The following is an 11,781-nucleotide window of genomic DNA, read 5'->3' as shown; positions in this document are numbered from 1 at the left end:
GAGAGAGGAACTCAGAACAAAAAGAAGTGCCCGCCCCCCTGCGGTGAGAACCAATGAACACCGGGCAGAGGCGTGGTAGGAGAACAGTGAAATCACGCCTCTTCAGCTCGGCCACGCCCTTCATTCTTGCTCAGCCTCACCCCAGGGGGCAAATCTGATTGGCTGTGCGACAACCTCAAAGGGCGGGGCCGCACACGTTCACACTGAGAATGAGCTAGCGGAGGGAGCGGGGAGGTGGGGGAGCACATCTGGGCGGGGCTAGACTGTGTCCTATCTAAGGTGGTAAAAGGCCAATGATTCTCCAGGCCGCCTCTCCTAGAAAAGTCATCTTCTCGCGAGCATTTAAAATTCCTGCCTGCTGAGGCACCTCAAGGGACTCAGACTGCCTCATCTGTCTTTTTCTTCCTTGCAAAAGTCCCGTTTGCTACCATGGGGATGTACCAAATGAGACCAAGCAGGGGGACCAAGTGGTGATCGGCACGCTGGTTACTGAATGCTGCCCACTTCGGCGCTAGCAAACTTCTAGCAAGATCGGAACTGAGTACTAAACAACCTCTGCACGTCCCCCTGGCGCCGTTCCAGGGCTGGCGCCACATTCCCCGGTGGGCGCGCAATGGCTGCGCCCCCTCCCGCTGCGGACGGGTCTTTTGGTACAGGCAGTCCGAGGTGAGTCCCCTCCTTCCCACTTCAGCCTTTGCTGCGCGTGCGTGCGCATGCGCGGAGCGCGGCGCGCGCGGCGGTTGGGCCATTGGGCGTTCGGCCCTGGGATCCGCCGCGTCTCCGCAAGCGGTCGGCTCTGAGCCGCGAGCCGCCGTGAGCTCTCGGATTCGAGCCGGCACCAGCGAGCCCGGGGGCATCGCCCGCAGCGGCCAAGCTCATGGCCGGCTGAGCGGGACGCCGCCTCCGCCTCAGCCACCGCCGCCGCCGCCGCCGCCTCCTCCTCCTCAGCCGGCGGCGGCCCGGGCCCAGCAGCCATGGCCGAAGACTACTGGGACGGGCGCCTGCGGCGAACAGGAGGAGAAGGAGGTCGCGCGGCCTCAGCCCGGGCCGCCGCCCCAGGCGCCGCCGCGCCGGCCCCGCGGCGCTGAGGTTGCTCGCGCGCCCCCGCCGGTGAGCGCGTTTCCGAGACAAGGGGTGGGGGCTGCCCTTTTCCTGCAGAACCAACTCAGACCCCGGGCGGTGCCTAGGGGTCTGGGCTGCACCGCTGGCATGTGCCCCCTCCCCCAGCGAATTTCCCAGAGTGCACCGGGGCGGGGGGTCATTCTGGGCCTCCCTGACCTTGGCCCCGCCCTGGGCCCGGTCTGGGAGCTGGGGATGGGCAGTCCTGTGGGTGCTAATTGGGAGCAGGGTGATCAAGGGACCAGAGAGTGTGGAAATGGGTGGTGAAAGGCTCGAGGTTTGCTAGTGGCCTGAGCTGTGGAGGGGTCGGAGCATGTGATAATAAGTCTTAACCGCTGTGTAGGGCTTGAAGCCCAACGTGTGCTAATGGGGTGTGTGTGTGTGTGTGTGTGTGTGTGTGTGTGTGTGTGTGTGTAGGACCCCAAGGGTGTGTGATAGGGGAGAGCATGCCGGAGGAATGCTGAGGTGTGCAAACGGGGTTATAGGTGTGGAGAGACCCCGTGTGTGTTAATGGGGGATAGGGTGGTAGAGATAGCAGGAGGTGTGCTCATAGGATCAGGGCTCTGAAGTCCTGTGTGTGGTAATGAGCGTCAGGGTGGTGGTAATTCTGTGTATTTGTCCATGAGGGACTGCGGTGTGTGAGGGTCCAGAGAGCGCTCGTGGAGGTCAGGGTAGTGGAAGAAGTCCAGTGTTGAGAACGTGCTAATGGGAATCATAGCTGTAGAGGGTACATGCATGTGGTAATAAAGGTCTGGGTAGGATGAGGCCCAGTATATGCTAATGGGGACAGAGTGGTGGAAGACCCGAGTCCGTGCTACTGGGTATCAGAAGTTGTGGATATATGTGGGGTGGGAGGGCACGGTGGTGAGGGAAGTGCCTTAGCACTGTAAGAGGTCCAGTATATTAAGGATCAAGATGGTGTGAGATCAGTGTGTGTGGGTGTGTGTTTGTGTCCGTGTCCGTGAGGACAGGGGATGTGAGACTACTGGATGCGCTCAGGGACAGGTATATGTGAAATTCTAGTGACCGTTAAAATGGGCTTAGAGCCTTGGAGGCGCTTAAACGTGTGCCACTGGGGGGAAGAGTCGGGGCAGTACGGGGTCCGGAAAATGCTGGTGAGCATCAGAACCTTGTGAATACAGTGTGTGCTTGTGTCCACAGGGGACTGGGGTGTGTTGAGGGTCCGTGGGGTGCAATGAGGAGAATCAGGGAAGGTTGTGAAGGGATTCAAGTGTGAACCAACAGGCATTATAGCTGTGCGGGAGTTCAAGCAAAGAGAAATGAGTAGGGATATGTGACGGTCTAGGTGTGCTGAAGTGGATTAGAACCATGTAGGGCTGTGTCCTAATGAGGCTCCAGGCTGAATGAAGACCTGTGTGCACTAATGAGGGTCAGGCCATTATAGAGCAGTGTGTTTGTGTATCCCTGGAGAATGGGGCTGAGTGAGGGTTTAGGGTGTGCTAATGGGGACACACAGTGTGTGAGGCTCAGTGTGTGCTAATAGAGGTCAGGGTGAAGTGAACGTCCAGCTTGTGCTGATGGGAGGTGGTGGGCACAGGGTAGTGGGAGGACCAGAATGTGTGTTTAATGATGGTTCTAGCTGTGGAGGGGTCTGAGTGTGGGCAAAAACAGGTCAGGGATTGGCAAGTTTCACTTTGTGTTAATGAGATTCAGGGCAGTGTGAAAGTCCAGTGAGTGCTAATGTGGGTCAGCCACAGAGGGTCCCAAGTGCATGTTAATAGGGGTCAGAATCATGCACGGGGAACAGTGTGTTAATGGGGGTGAGTGCTTTGGAGAAGCTAACAGGCAGCTGGACCTGGGAGGCGCCCAAGAATGTGGCAGTAAGAGTTAACTTAGAGGGGTCCGAGCGTATGCTAAGAGTTTTGTGCTCTGTTGGGGCTTCGTATGCTGATGGGGGTTAGAAATGAGTGGGGAAATTGCAGGTGCTGATAGTTAAAATGCTGAGAGGCCTTCTTGAGGGTCCAGTGTGTGCTTATGGGGGTCTGAACCAGATGAGGATGGTGTGTTTCTGTGGGAGTTAGTAGAGTGTAATGATTGTGTCCTCAGTGGTCAGTGTGGTGTGCGCTGATGAGTGTCCTTGGGTGTGAGAGTATTCCGAGGATGGGTGTGTGACCTCGGAGGTCAGGAAGGACAAAATGCCCTTTTTTGAGTGGACTTGTGTGTCTAGTTTCTCGCTCCATCCCTCACTCTTCTGGGATCTAAAAAGCTCAGAAAATGGAAATAATAATCTTTAAAAGTTTTACTGTATATTAACGTTCAAGTGTCTCTGTTCACAAAGGTCTGCCCAGGGCACCCCTGATGGGAATATTGCATGATACACAGACTTTGTGTCCTGTCTTCCTCAAATCCTCAAAACAACTGAACTCTGGAACATGTCCAGCCCTTGGAGTTTCCAGTTAGAGGTCATGGACCCATGGCTCCTTGTGGCTCCCTCTTCATCTTCCGTCCAGTCCTGCTTACCCCTGCCCCTAGATCCCCCATTTCCTGCCACAACAGGCAAAGCAACTGGGTATTTGTACCATGGAGGCAAGACTGCCTTTGGGGGCTGGCCATGCTTCTTCTTCAGCTTCAGGTCCAGTGTTTGGCCTACTGGTTCAGGATTTTTGTTGTTATCTTGGGTTCTCTGAACGGACCTCATCCTCTTTACTGGGGTGTTTCTGCTACACTGGTTCCTCTTCCCCTCCTGGGGGTGGTGGTGAGGTCAGGCAGGTGGAAGTAGGGTATAGGGACCACTGGGGTAAGCACCTGATTTCAAGGTAACAGATGACCCACTTCTCTCCTCGAATCCAGCCCCAGCCTCATCCTCCCACCTCCTATCTAGCTCCACTTCCCTTGGGCCCAGGGCCATCTTAGGCCCTGCTGCGAGTCCAGATGGTTCCTAGGCCAGGTCTTTCCCCCACCTTGCTGGCCTAGAGCCCAGGAGGAAGCAGAAGAAGGCCAGCTTAAGCGTTTTGGTGGCCCTGTTCCCTCCAGCAGCCCCATCTAGGTCATCTTGCCGATGCCAGCGTCCCTGGGCCACCTTTTCTGGAGTTATTCACGAATAGCAGAGACTTACCCTGCCCATTCTGGTAGAGATTGGTCTTAGGCCCTCAGCCCCCCATTCATTAATATCTGCCATAAGCACTTTTTGAGCATCTACTCTGTGTCAGTCACTGTTCCAGGTCCTCAGGATCTAGCCGTGACCTAAACAGACAGAAATCTACCCTGGCGGAGCTGATCTTCTAGTTATGGCGGTGAGGAGACAGACAGTTAAGAATAAAGAAACCAATAAGTAGATGGTGTCATTTCTGAGGAGGTGATAGTGCTGGGGGGATGATTTGACAAAGTGAGGGAGCTCGGTATGGTTGAGATTTTAAATAGGGTTGTTTGTGGAGGGTTATCCATGAAAAAGGTGATATTGGAGCAATGGTCTGAAGAGGGTGAGGGAATGACCTATTTTGAAGGGTTTTCCAGGTACCAGGAACAACAGCCTGTGCAATGGCCCTGAGGTGGGACTGCTGGGTGTGGTTGCAGAACAGCAAATAGCAATGATTGAAGGGGAGATGAGGCCAGAGAGATAATAGGGATGAGTAGGGTAAGACTTTATGGGCCACCCTTGAGGACTGGGACATTTATTCAGGGTGGTAAGGGAGATGAGCACTCTCAACTAGAGGAGAAATGAGACCTGGCTTGTAAAAATGTGGGTGGGACCCATAGGGTCCCAACCTGATCGAACCTTGCGAGCAGTCCTCAGGACAGCTGGTGTGCATTGAGCCCCCCCCCCCCCCACAACCCTAGCCAGTGGTTGGGTCTGGGTAGGACTCCCTTCTCCTGCACCCCTCACTTGGGGAGACCAGTGGGGTGGTCCACCAATCACCGTGACGATGGTTGCTGGGCACGCCGCGAAGGTCCTTGTGGCTGTGGGGAGCATTCTGCCTAGGCAGTTGGGGGTAATGTGGGGCTGGTGCCGGCGGAATATGCCATTCTACGGGCATGCCCGGGGCCGTATCAGTGGCCCCGCGGTCCTGGGCGAGCCCCGAGCCCCATCTACAGATGGGTACATCTCTGCCGCCGCACCTGAAAGTGCCTGCTGTGGAGGCCTCTGCTCCCACAGTGAGGCTGCCCCCATACGGGCCAGCACTTCACCAGTTGGTCCCTTACCCTCAGCCAGCCACCCAGGCCTCAATACCCAGGTGTGCTACTTAGGAAGAGGGTACCCAGGGGCTGGCTGTAGGTGGGCAAGCACTGACAAAGGTCCGTATCTATGCCAGGTTTACAGGAATCCTGAGTGGTTCCAGGGCTCCACAGTGGTTGGGTGGATACTGACACAAGTTCATGTCAGTATACCTCAGTAAACCTTGGGTTTTAGGGGGCCTGTGGTGGTCAGGCCAAGTGCTAATGTGGGATCCATTGCCATCTATACCCCCTGCTCAGGTCGCCATGGATCGGATGAAGAAGATCAAGCGGCAGCTGTCGATGACACTCCGAGGGGGCCGAGGTGTGGACAAGACCAATGGTGCCCCTGAACAGATAGGCCTGGATGAGAGTGGGGGTGGTGGCGGCAATGACCTCGGAGAGGTACCCACTCGTGCCGCTCCTGGGGAACCTCGCTCTGGACGGGGCCCTCTCAGTTCTGCACCAGGTGGGTCCACTGACCACTTCTGCCCCCAGACTGGTCCCCGGTGCCACCTCCCAGCCGAGTTCCCCTTAGATTTGTGTTATTTCCATTTTCCTTTCTCCCGTTTTCTCCCCCTTCCCTGCTATCCTCTCCGCACACACTCTCTCTATCTGTGCCCCTTTCCTTGGCTTTGTGCCCAGGCCTCGGGGAGGAAGAATGCCCTGCCTGCTGCAGCTGCCCCCAACCTTCCCTTTGCCCTTCTCCTGCGCTCTGCCATGGCCCCCCTCAGGCCTACTGGTGCCTGCCTACCCTGGGCCTGCCTTCTCAGGGCCTTTGGCTACTGTGCCGCTGCCTGCCTCCTGGTCCTGGGCCAGCCCCAGTCTCAGCTCACCCCTGAAACAGGGTGCTCCACTGGGTGACTATTGCCCCCCCCCCCATCCCCCGTTCAACCTGTCCTGACCTGTCTGAACCTCCTTGGGCCTTGCCACCCTCTCCCTGAGGGACTCTAGGCTGCTCTGGGGGTTTGTGTGTACGTGTGTGATCAGGGGATTGTGTTACGTTGAGGAGGGGGTGTCCTGGGGCTTCAGCCCTCAACTGGTCTGCCCTCCCCCTGTCCTCACTACCAGAAATTGTACACGAGGACTTGAAGATGGGGTCTGATGGGGAAAGTGACCAGGCTTCAGCCACGTCCTCCGATGAGGTGCAGTCGCCAGTGAGGGTGCGCATGCGCAACCATCCCCCACGCAAGATCTCCACTGAGGTGCTTAACTCCCTGTCTGGCTGGTGGTGGGGCTAGAAAAGAGGGTTAAATGTGGGGAGGTGGAGCTCATGGTCCCGTTTCTCACCCATCTTGCCTGTTAGGACATCAACAAGCGCCTATCACTACCAGCCGACATCCGGCTGCCTGAGGGCTACCTTGAGAAGCTGACCCTCAATAGCCCCATCTTCGACAAGCCCCTCAGCCGCCGCCTCCGCCGTGTCAGCCTGGTGAGTGTCTTCTGTGCCTGTCCTCTCCTCCTTTCACTGCCCACCCGCCTCTGTCCCCTCCTATGAGCCTTCTTCAACCTGCCCCTTTACCCCACAGTCTGAGATTGGCTTTGGGAAACTGGAGACCTACATCAAGCTAGACAAGCTGGGAGAGGTGAGAGACCATCGTCAGGCACATGGTGGGGATGGGGGTCAGTGAGAACTTCCTGCAGCTTCCTCTCCTGTCACTCGTCCTCACACACCAGGGTACCTATGCCACCGTCTACAAAGGCAAAAGCAAGCTCACGGACAACCTTGTGGCACTCAAGGAGATCAGACTGGAACACGAAGAAGGGGCACCCTGCACCGCCATCCGGGAAGGTACAGACACACAGGAAGGCTGTCCCAGGCTTCCCAGGCTCACCTCTTGACACATACACACACGCTCTGTAGTAGGAACAGGGACTAGGGGTTGGGGCATTCCCTCCTGACACTCTGGGCTTCACGCGAAAGTGCCCATCATGCACATATCTAGATGATAATCAAGGTAACCAGGAATCTGTTCCCGTTTGGAGAAAAGACCAAGAATTAGACAGCAGGGTGTTCGCTTTGGGTCTGAGAGCACCCAAGAAAGTGCTCACCGGTTTACTTGACAACAATTTCTAGTCAGAATATCACGCGGGATGAATGTGAATTGTGTAGAAGTTATGTGTGCAAAGTGAATTTCGCACCAAGTTGCAGGCCTCTGTACTGAGGGTTGACGCAAAACCCCTTTCCGGAAAGCAAAAACAGGTTGTGAAGATCTAGTGTCCTGTAAGCCTGGGGTGGCAATCCCAGGTCCTTGCTCCATACTCTTCTCTGAGCCTTAGTGTCCACATCCGGAACATGGAGCCACCCCTTCCTGGCATTGGGTGGGATAGAGCCAGTGGCTATGAGCCACCACCTCAGGCTGCACAGGGAAAGAAGGAAATCCTGGGCTTGTACCTGTCTGGTCCTCCTCGCCTCTACCCTGAGGGTGGGTGGGGCCCTGACTCTTCCCCCATCCCCTCCTCCCCATGCTCCCTGCAGTGTCCCTGCTCAAGGACCTCAAACATGCCAACATCGTCACGCTACATGACATTATCCACACGGAGAAGTCCCTCACCCTTGTCTTTGAGTACCTGGTAAGGTTGGGGGGCAGTGGGGGTGGGGAGTGGGGAGAGGGCCAGGAGCCACGGGATGTGGCCCTCTTTCCTCCCATCTCCTCTTCTGTCCTCAGGACAAGGACCTGAAGCAGTACCTGGATGACTGTGGGAACGTCATCAACATGCACAACGTGAAAGTGGGTGTGGGGCAGGAAGCAGGGGCACAAGGGGGCCCCCACTCACCCACTCCACCCCACAAATCTCCCTGAAACAGACTTTTCCCGTTTGGGTTTTTTGCTGGGAGCCCTTGGAGGGCATTGGGACCTTGTCCTCTTTTGTGAGATAAAGCTCTGGGCTCAGTGTCTGTGTTTGGGAGGGGCAACAGTGTCTGCTGGGGGTCAGGCTGCTGGATGCTCTCTGACCTCTGCCTGCCCTTCCTGGGTCCCCAGCTGTTCCTGTTCCAGCTGCTTCGTGGCCTGGCCTACTGCCACCGGCAGAAGGTGCTACACCGAGACCTCAAGCCCCAAAACCTGCTCATCAACGAGAGAGGAGAGCTCAAGCTGGCCGACTTTGGTACCCTGGCCTCCCCCTTCTTCCCAGTGATCGCCCCGCCTTACCCTCTCAGACTCCCCCTTCCTCATGACCGCCTTATCTCAGTCCCCTTCAGCTTCTACAGGCTTTGCTTAGGACACCCTCAGTCCCAGCTGTGCTCTCCCCGAGGCTGCCCGGGACCTCCTCAATTCCAGCTGCCCCTTCTCTCAACCTACCAGGCCTGGCCCGGGCCAAGTCAATTCCAACGAAGACCTACTCCAATGAGGTGGTGACACTGTGGTACCGGCCCCCCGACATCCTGCTTGGGTCCACGGACTACTCTACCCAGATTGACATGTGGTGAGGACAGGTGGAAGTGTGGCAGGAGCCATGTGGTGAAGCGGGTGGCTTGGTCACAATGGCCAACCAGCCAACTGCCTCTCTATTCACTGTGCCCTCCCTGCCTAGGGGTGTGGGCTGCATCTTCTATGAGATGGCCACAGGCCGGCCCCTCTTCCCAGGCTCCACGGTGGAGGAACAGCTGCATTTCATCTTCCGTATCTTAGGTGAGGAGGAACGAGCCCTAGGAACTGTGGGGACATTTAGGGATGCCCTGTGGATGCTTAGGGTAATTCTCCTTCCCTGCCAGGAACCCCAACTGAGGAGACGTGGCCAGGCATTCTGTCCAACGAAGAATTTAAGACATACAACTACCCCAAGTATCGAGCCGAGGCCCTTTTGAGCCATGCACCCCGGTGAGGCTGGTGGGTGGGAGGGTAGGTGGGTGTTAGGGGCCGGAGTGCCCAAACTCAACTTAAAGCAGATCCTCTTGTCCTTGCGGTAGACTTGACAGCGACGGGGCTGACCTCCTCACTAAGCTGCTGCAGGTGAGACCACCCTCCCGGACCAGCCTTGGGGGCTAGGGGATTCTAGGTATAGGGGGACAGGGAGCTCCTGGGGTACGGTCTGGGATGGGGCAAAAGAGAGGTCTACTTGTTGAAGGGGTCAATACACCCCCCCCCACCCCCCCGGCCCCTGCCTGTCCTCCCACTCAGTTTGAAGGTCGCAATCGGATCTCCGCAGAGGATGCCATGAAACATCCATTCTTCCTCAGTCTGGGGGAGCGGATCCACAAACTTCCTGACAGTGAGTGCAGCTGGCGGGACCTGTGGGGAACAGGATGCTGGGTGGGCTGTGCGGGGCACACCCTTGTTCACACATATGACATGTTATGTGTATTACAAGTTATTTAGTTTTCAGTTCCTTTTTACCTTTCACGGGAATTTTCTAACATACGTGAAAATAGACGTAACATCATTTTCCTCTTTTTTTTTTTTTTTAAAGCAAACGTTTCCTTGTAAAATATATACCGAGAAATGCACAGGTCATGAGTGTACGGCATAGTGAATTTTTAGAAACTAACCACACCCATGTAACTGGCATACAGGTCAAGAAATAGGATGAGAGAAGCTCCCCCGAAGTGCCCTCTTATTTCCTTTAGTTATTCCCAGCCCCTTGCCAAGGGTTACTACTAGTTTGACTTCTCACAGCATAGGTAAGTCTTCCCCATCCTTGTACTGTACAGAAACAGAATCACACGTGGTGTTCTCCTTTTATACCTGATTAAAAAACTTTTTCATATGGACACTTTAAAATTATATATGTTTAGGGGTGCCTGGCTGGCTCAGTCGGTGGAGTATGGGACTCTTGATCTTGGCGTTGTGAGTTTGAGTCCCACATTGGGTGTAGAGGTTACTTTAAAAAATAAATACATAGGGGCACCTCAGTGGCCCAGGGATTGTCTCCCTCCTTCTCTCTCTGCCCCTTCCTCCACTTGGTCGTGCGCGCTGTCAATAATGAGTAATTATTAAATAAATAAAATTAGATCCAATAACAAGTCCCTAAGCACTCTAGCAGGTCATCAACTCGTGGCCAATCTGGTTTTGTTTTGTTTTTTAATGCTTCTTTATTTTTGAGAGAGAGCGTGCAAGCAGGGCAGGGGCACAGAGAGGGGGACAGAGGATCCAAAGTGGGCTCTGTGCTGACAGCAGCGAGCCTGATGGGGGGCTCGAACTCACGAACTGTGTCGGACGCTCGACTGAGTGAGTCACCTGGGCCAATCTGGTTTTATCTGTATTCCCTCTGATTATTTTGAATCAAATCCTGGATATATCATTCACCTATAAATTTCAGCATGTATCTTTAAGAGGTTTTTTAATAACTATCATTATCCTACCTTCAAAATGTTGGCCCACTGCCTGAATCTCCCCACTGGATTAATCTAAATCAAATCCCAAACACCATCCATCACCTAGACTCAACAGATGGTAATTGCAATACCATTATCACACTTGACAGAATTACTGACTTCTTCGTGTAATAGCCCATATTCCATTTTCTCTAGTTGTAGCTGGTTTGTGTATAAGGATTATATGACAGATGAGAAAGTCAAACTTCTTAAAGACAAGACAGCTTTTTGTAATTCCCCCAATGGGGCCATGTGGGAGGTGGTCCTTGGCTGGCCCCATGGGTCATTTCCCACTGTCTGTCCTCCACCCACAGCTACTTCCATATTTGCACTAAAGGAGATCCAGCTACAAAAGGAGGCCGGCCTTCGGTCTTCGTCAATGCCTGACTCAGGTAGGTGTGGCCCTTGCCCTCTTCCCCACCCTGGCCACCTACCTGCTTACCCACCAACAGCCATCCGCTCTGCTTTCCCCTGCAGGCAGGCCAGCTTTCCGCGTGGTGGACACCGAGTTCTAAGCCAGAGACCGAGGCCCCAGCAGGCAGCAGCTGGAGGGATGCCACTCCCCCTCACAGGGCAGCCCCCAACTGTATCCTCCTTGCTTGCTGCCTGCCTACCTGCCTGACTCATGCTCGCCTGCCCACATGTCCCCTGCTGCCTGTCCAAACACCCGACCATTGGCCTGTCAACCCACCCATTGGCCTGTCTGCTGGGTGCTAACAAAGCTCTCATCGCTCCTTCGCCTGGTTTGTCTGTCTGTCTGTATGTCTGTCTCTGTCTCGGTAGTTGCCGGCGGACAGCATGGCCGTGTCAGCCTCCCACACTGAGGCCAGGCCTATCCCCCTTCCCATCATCCCCTCCCCCAGGACCACTACCCCATGGCCAGCCAGGGGTCCGGAGCTAGCCCAGGCTGGGGATCTCGACTCAGACAAGACGTGACAATGCCTTGGGTCTGAGGCTTCCCCTGCCTGCTTTCCTGCCTGCCCCACCTGCCTCATGTTGTGTGGGCCTTTTTTTGTTTGTTTCATTCATTGTTGTTTTTTAATTATTTTAAATGAGGTTTTCATTTTTTAAATGCAATATCTCTGTATACAGAATGGATGGGCCCCACCCCCTGCGTGTGGCCCTCCCACAGTATTTTGTGCAATGAAGCCCCGCTCCCAGCCTTTCCAAGGCAG

The 11,781-nt window shown here is 55.2% G+C and overlaps 1 protein-coding gene across 1 annotated transcript; it reads left to right on the top strand.

Moving 5' to 3' along the window:
• The first annotated feature begins 269 nt into the window (after positions 1-269).
• CDK16 (cyclin dependent kinase 16) lies at positions 270-11,344 on the top strand. Its single transcript, XM_081793203.1, is given in 18 exon segments — positions 270-666; positions 4,290-4,329; positions 4,332-4,373; positions 5,554-5,761; positions 6,364-6,497; positions 6,599-6,724; positions 6,822-6,878; positions 6,970-7,084; positions 7,772-7,866; positions 7,962-8,024; positions 8,277-8,400; positions 8,598-8,718; positions 8,827-8,924; positions 9,008-9,113; positions 9,203-9,245; positions 9,414-9,504; positions 10,921-10,998; positions 11,084-11,344. Coding segments are annotated over 18 exon segments (1,632 nt in total). The 5' UTR covers positions 270-613; the 3' UTR covers positions 11,122-11,344.
• The last annotated feature ends 437 nt before the right edge of the window (positions 11,345-11,781 follow it).

This window comes from Panthera onca, chromosome X (assembly GCF_046562875.1).
Source record: "Panthera onca isolate mPanOnc1 chromosome X, mPanOnc1 haplotype 2, whole genome shotgun sequence".
NCBI lineage: Eukaryota > Metazoa > Chordata > Mammalia > Carnivora > Felidae > Panthera > Panthera onca.
This window is presented reverse-complemented; position numbering and strand designations above follow the sequence as displayed.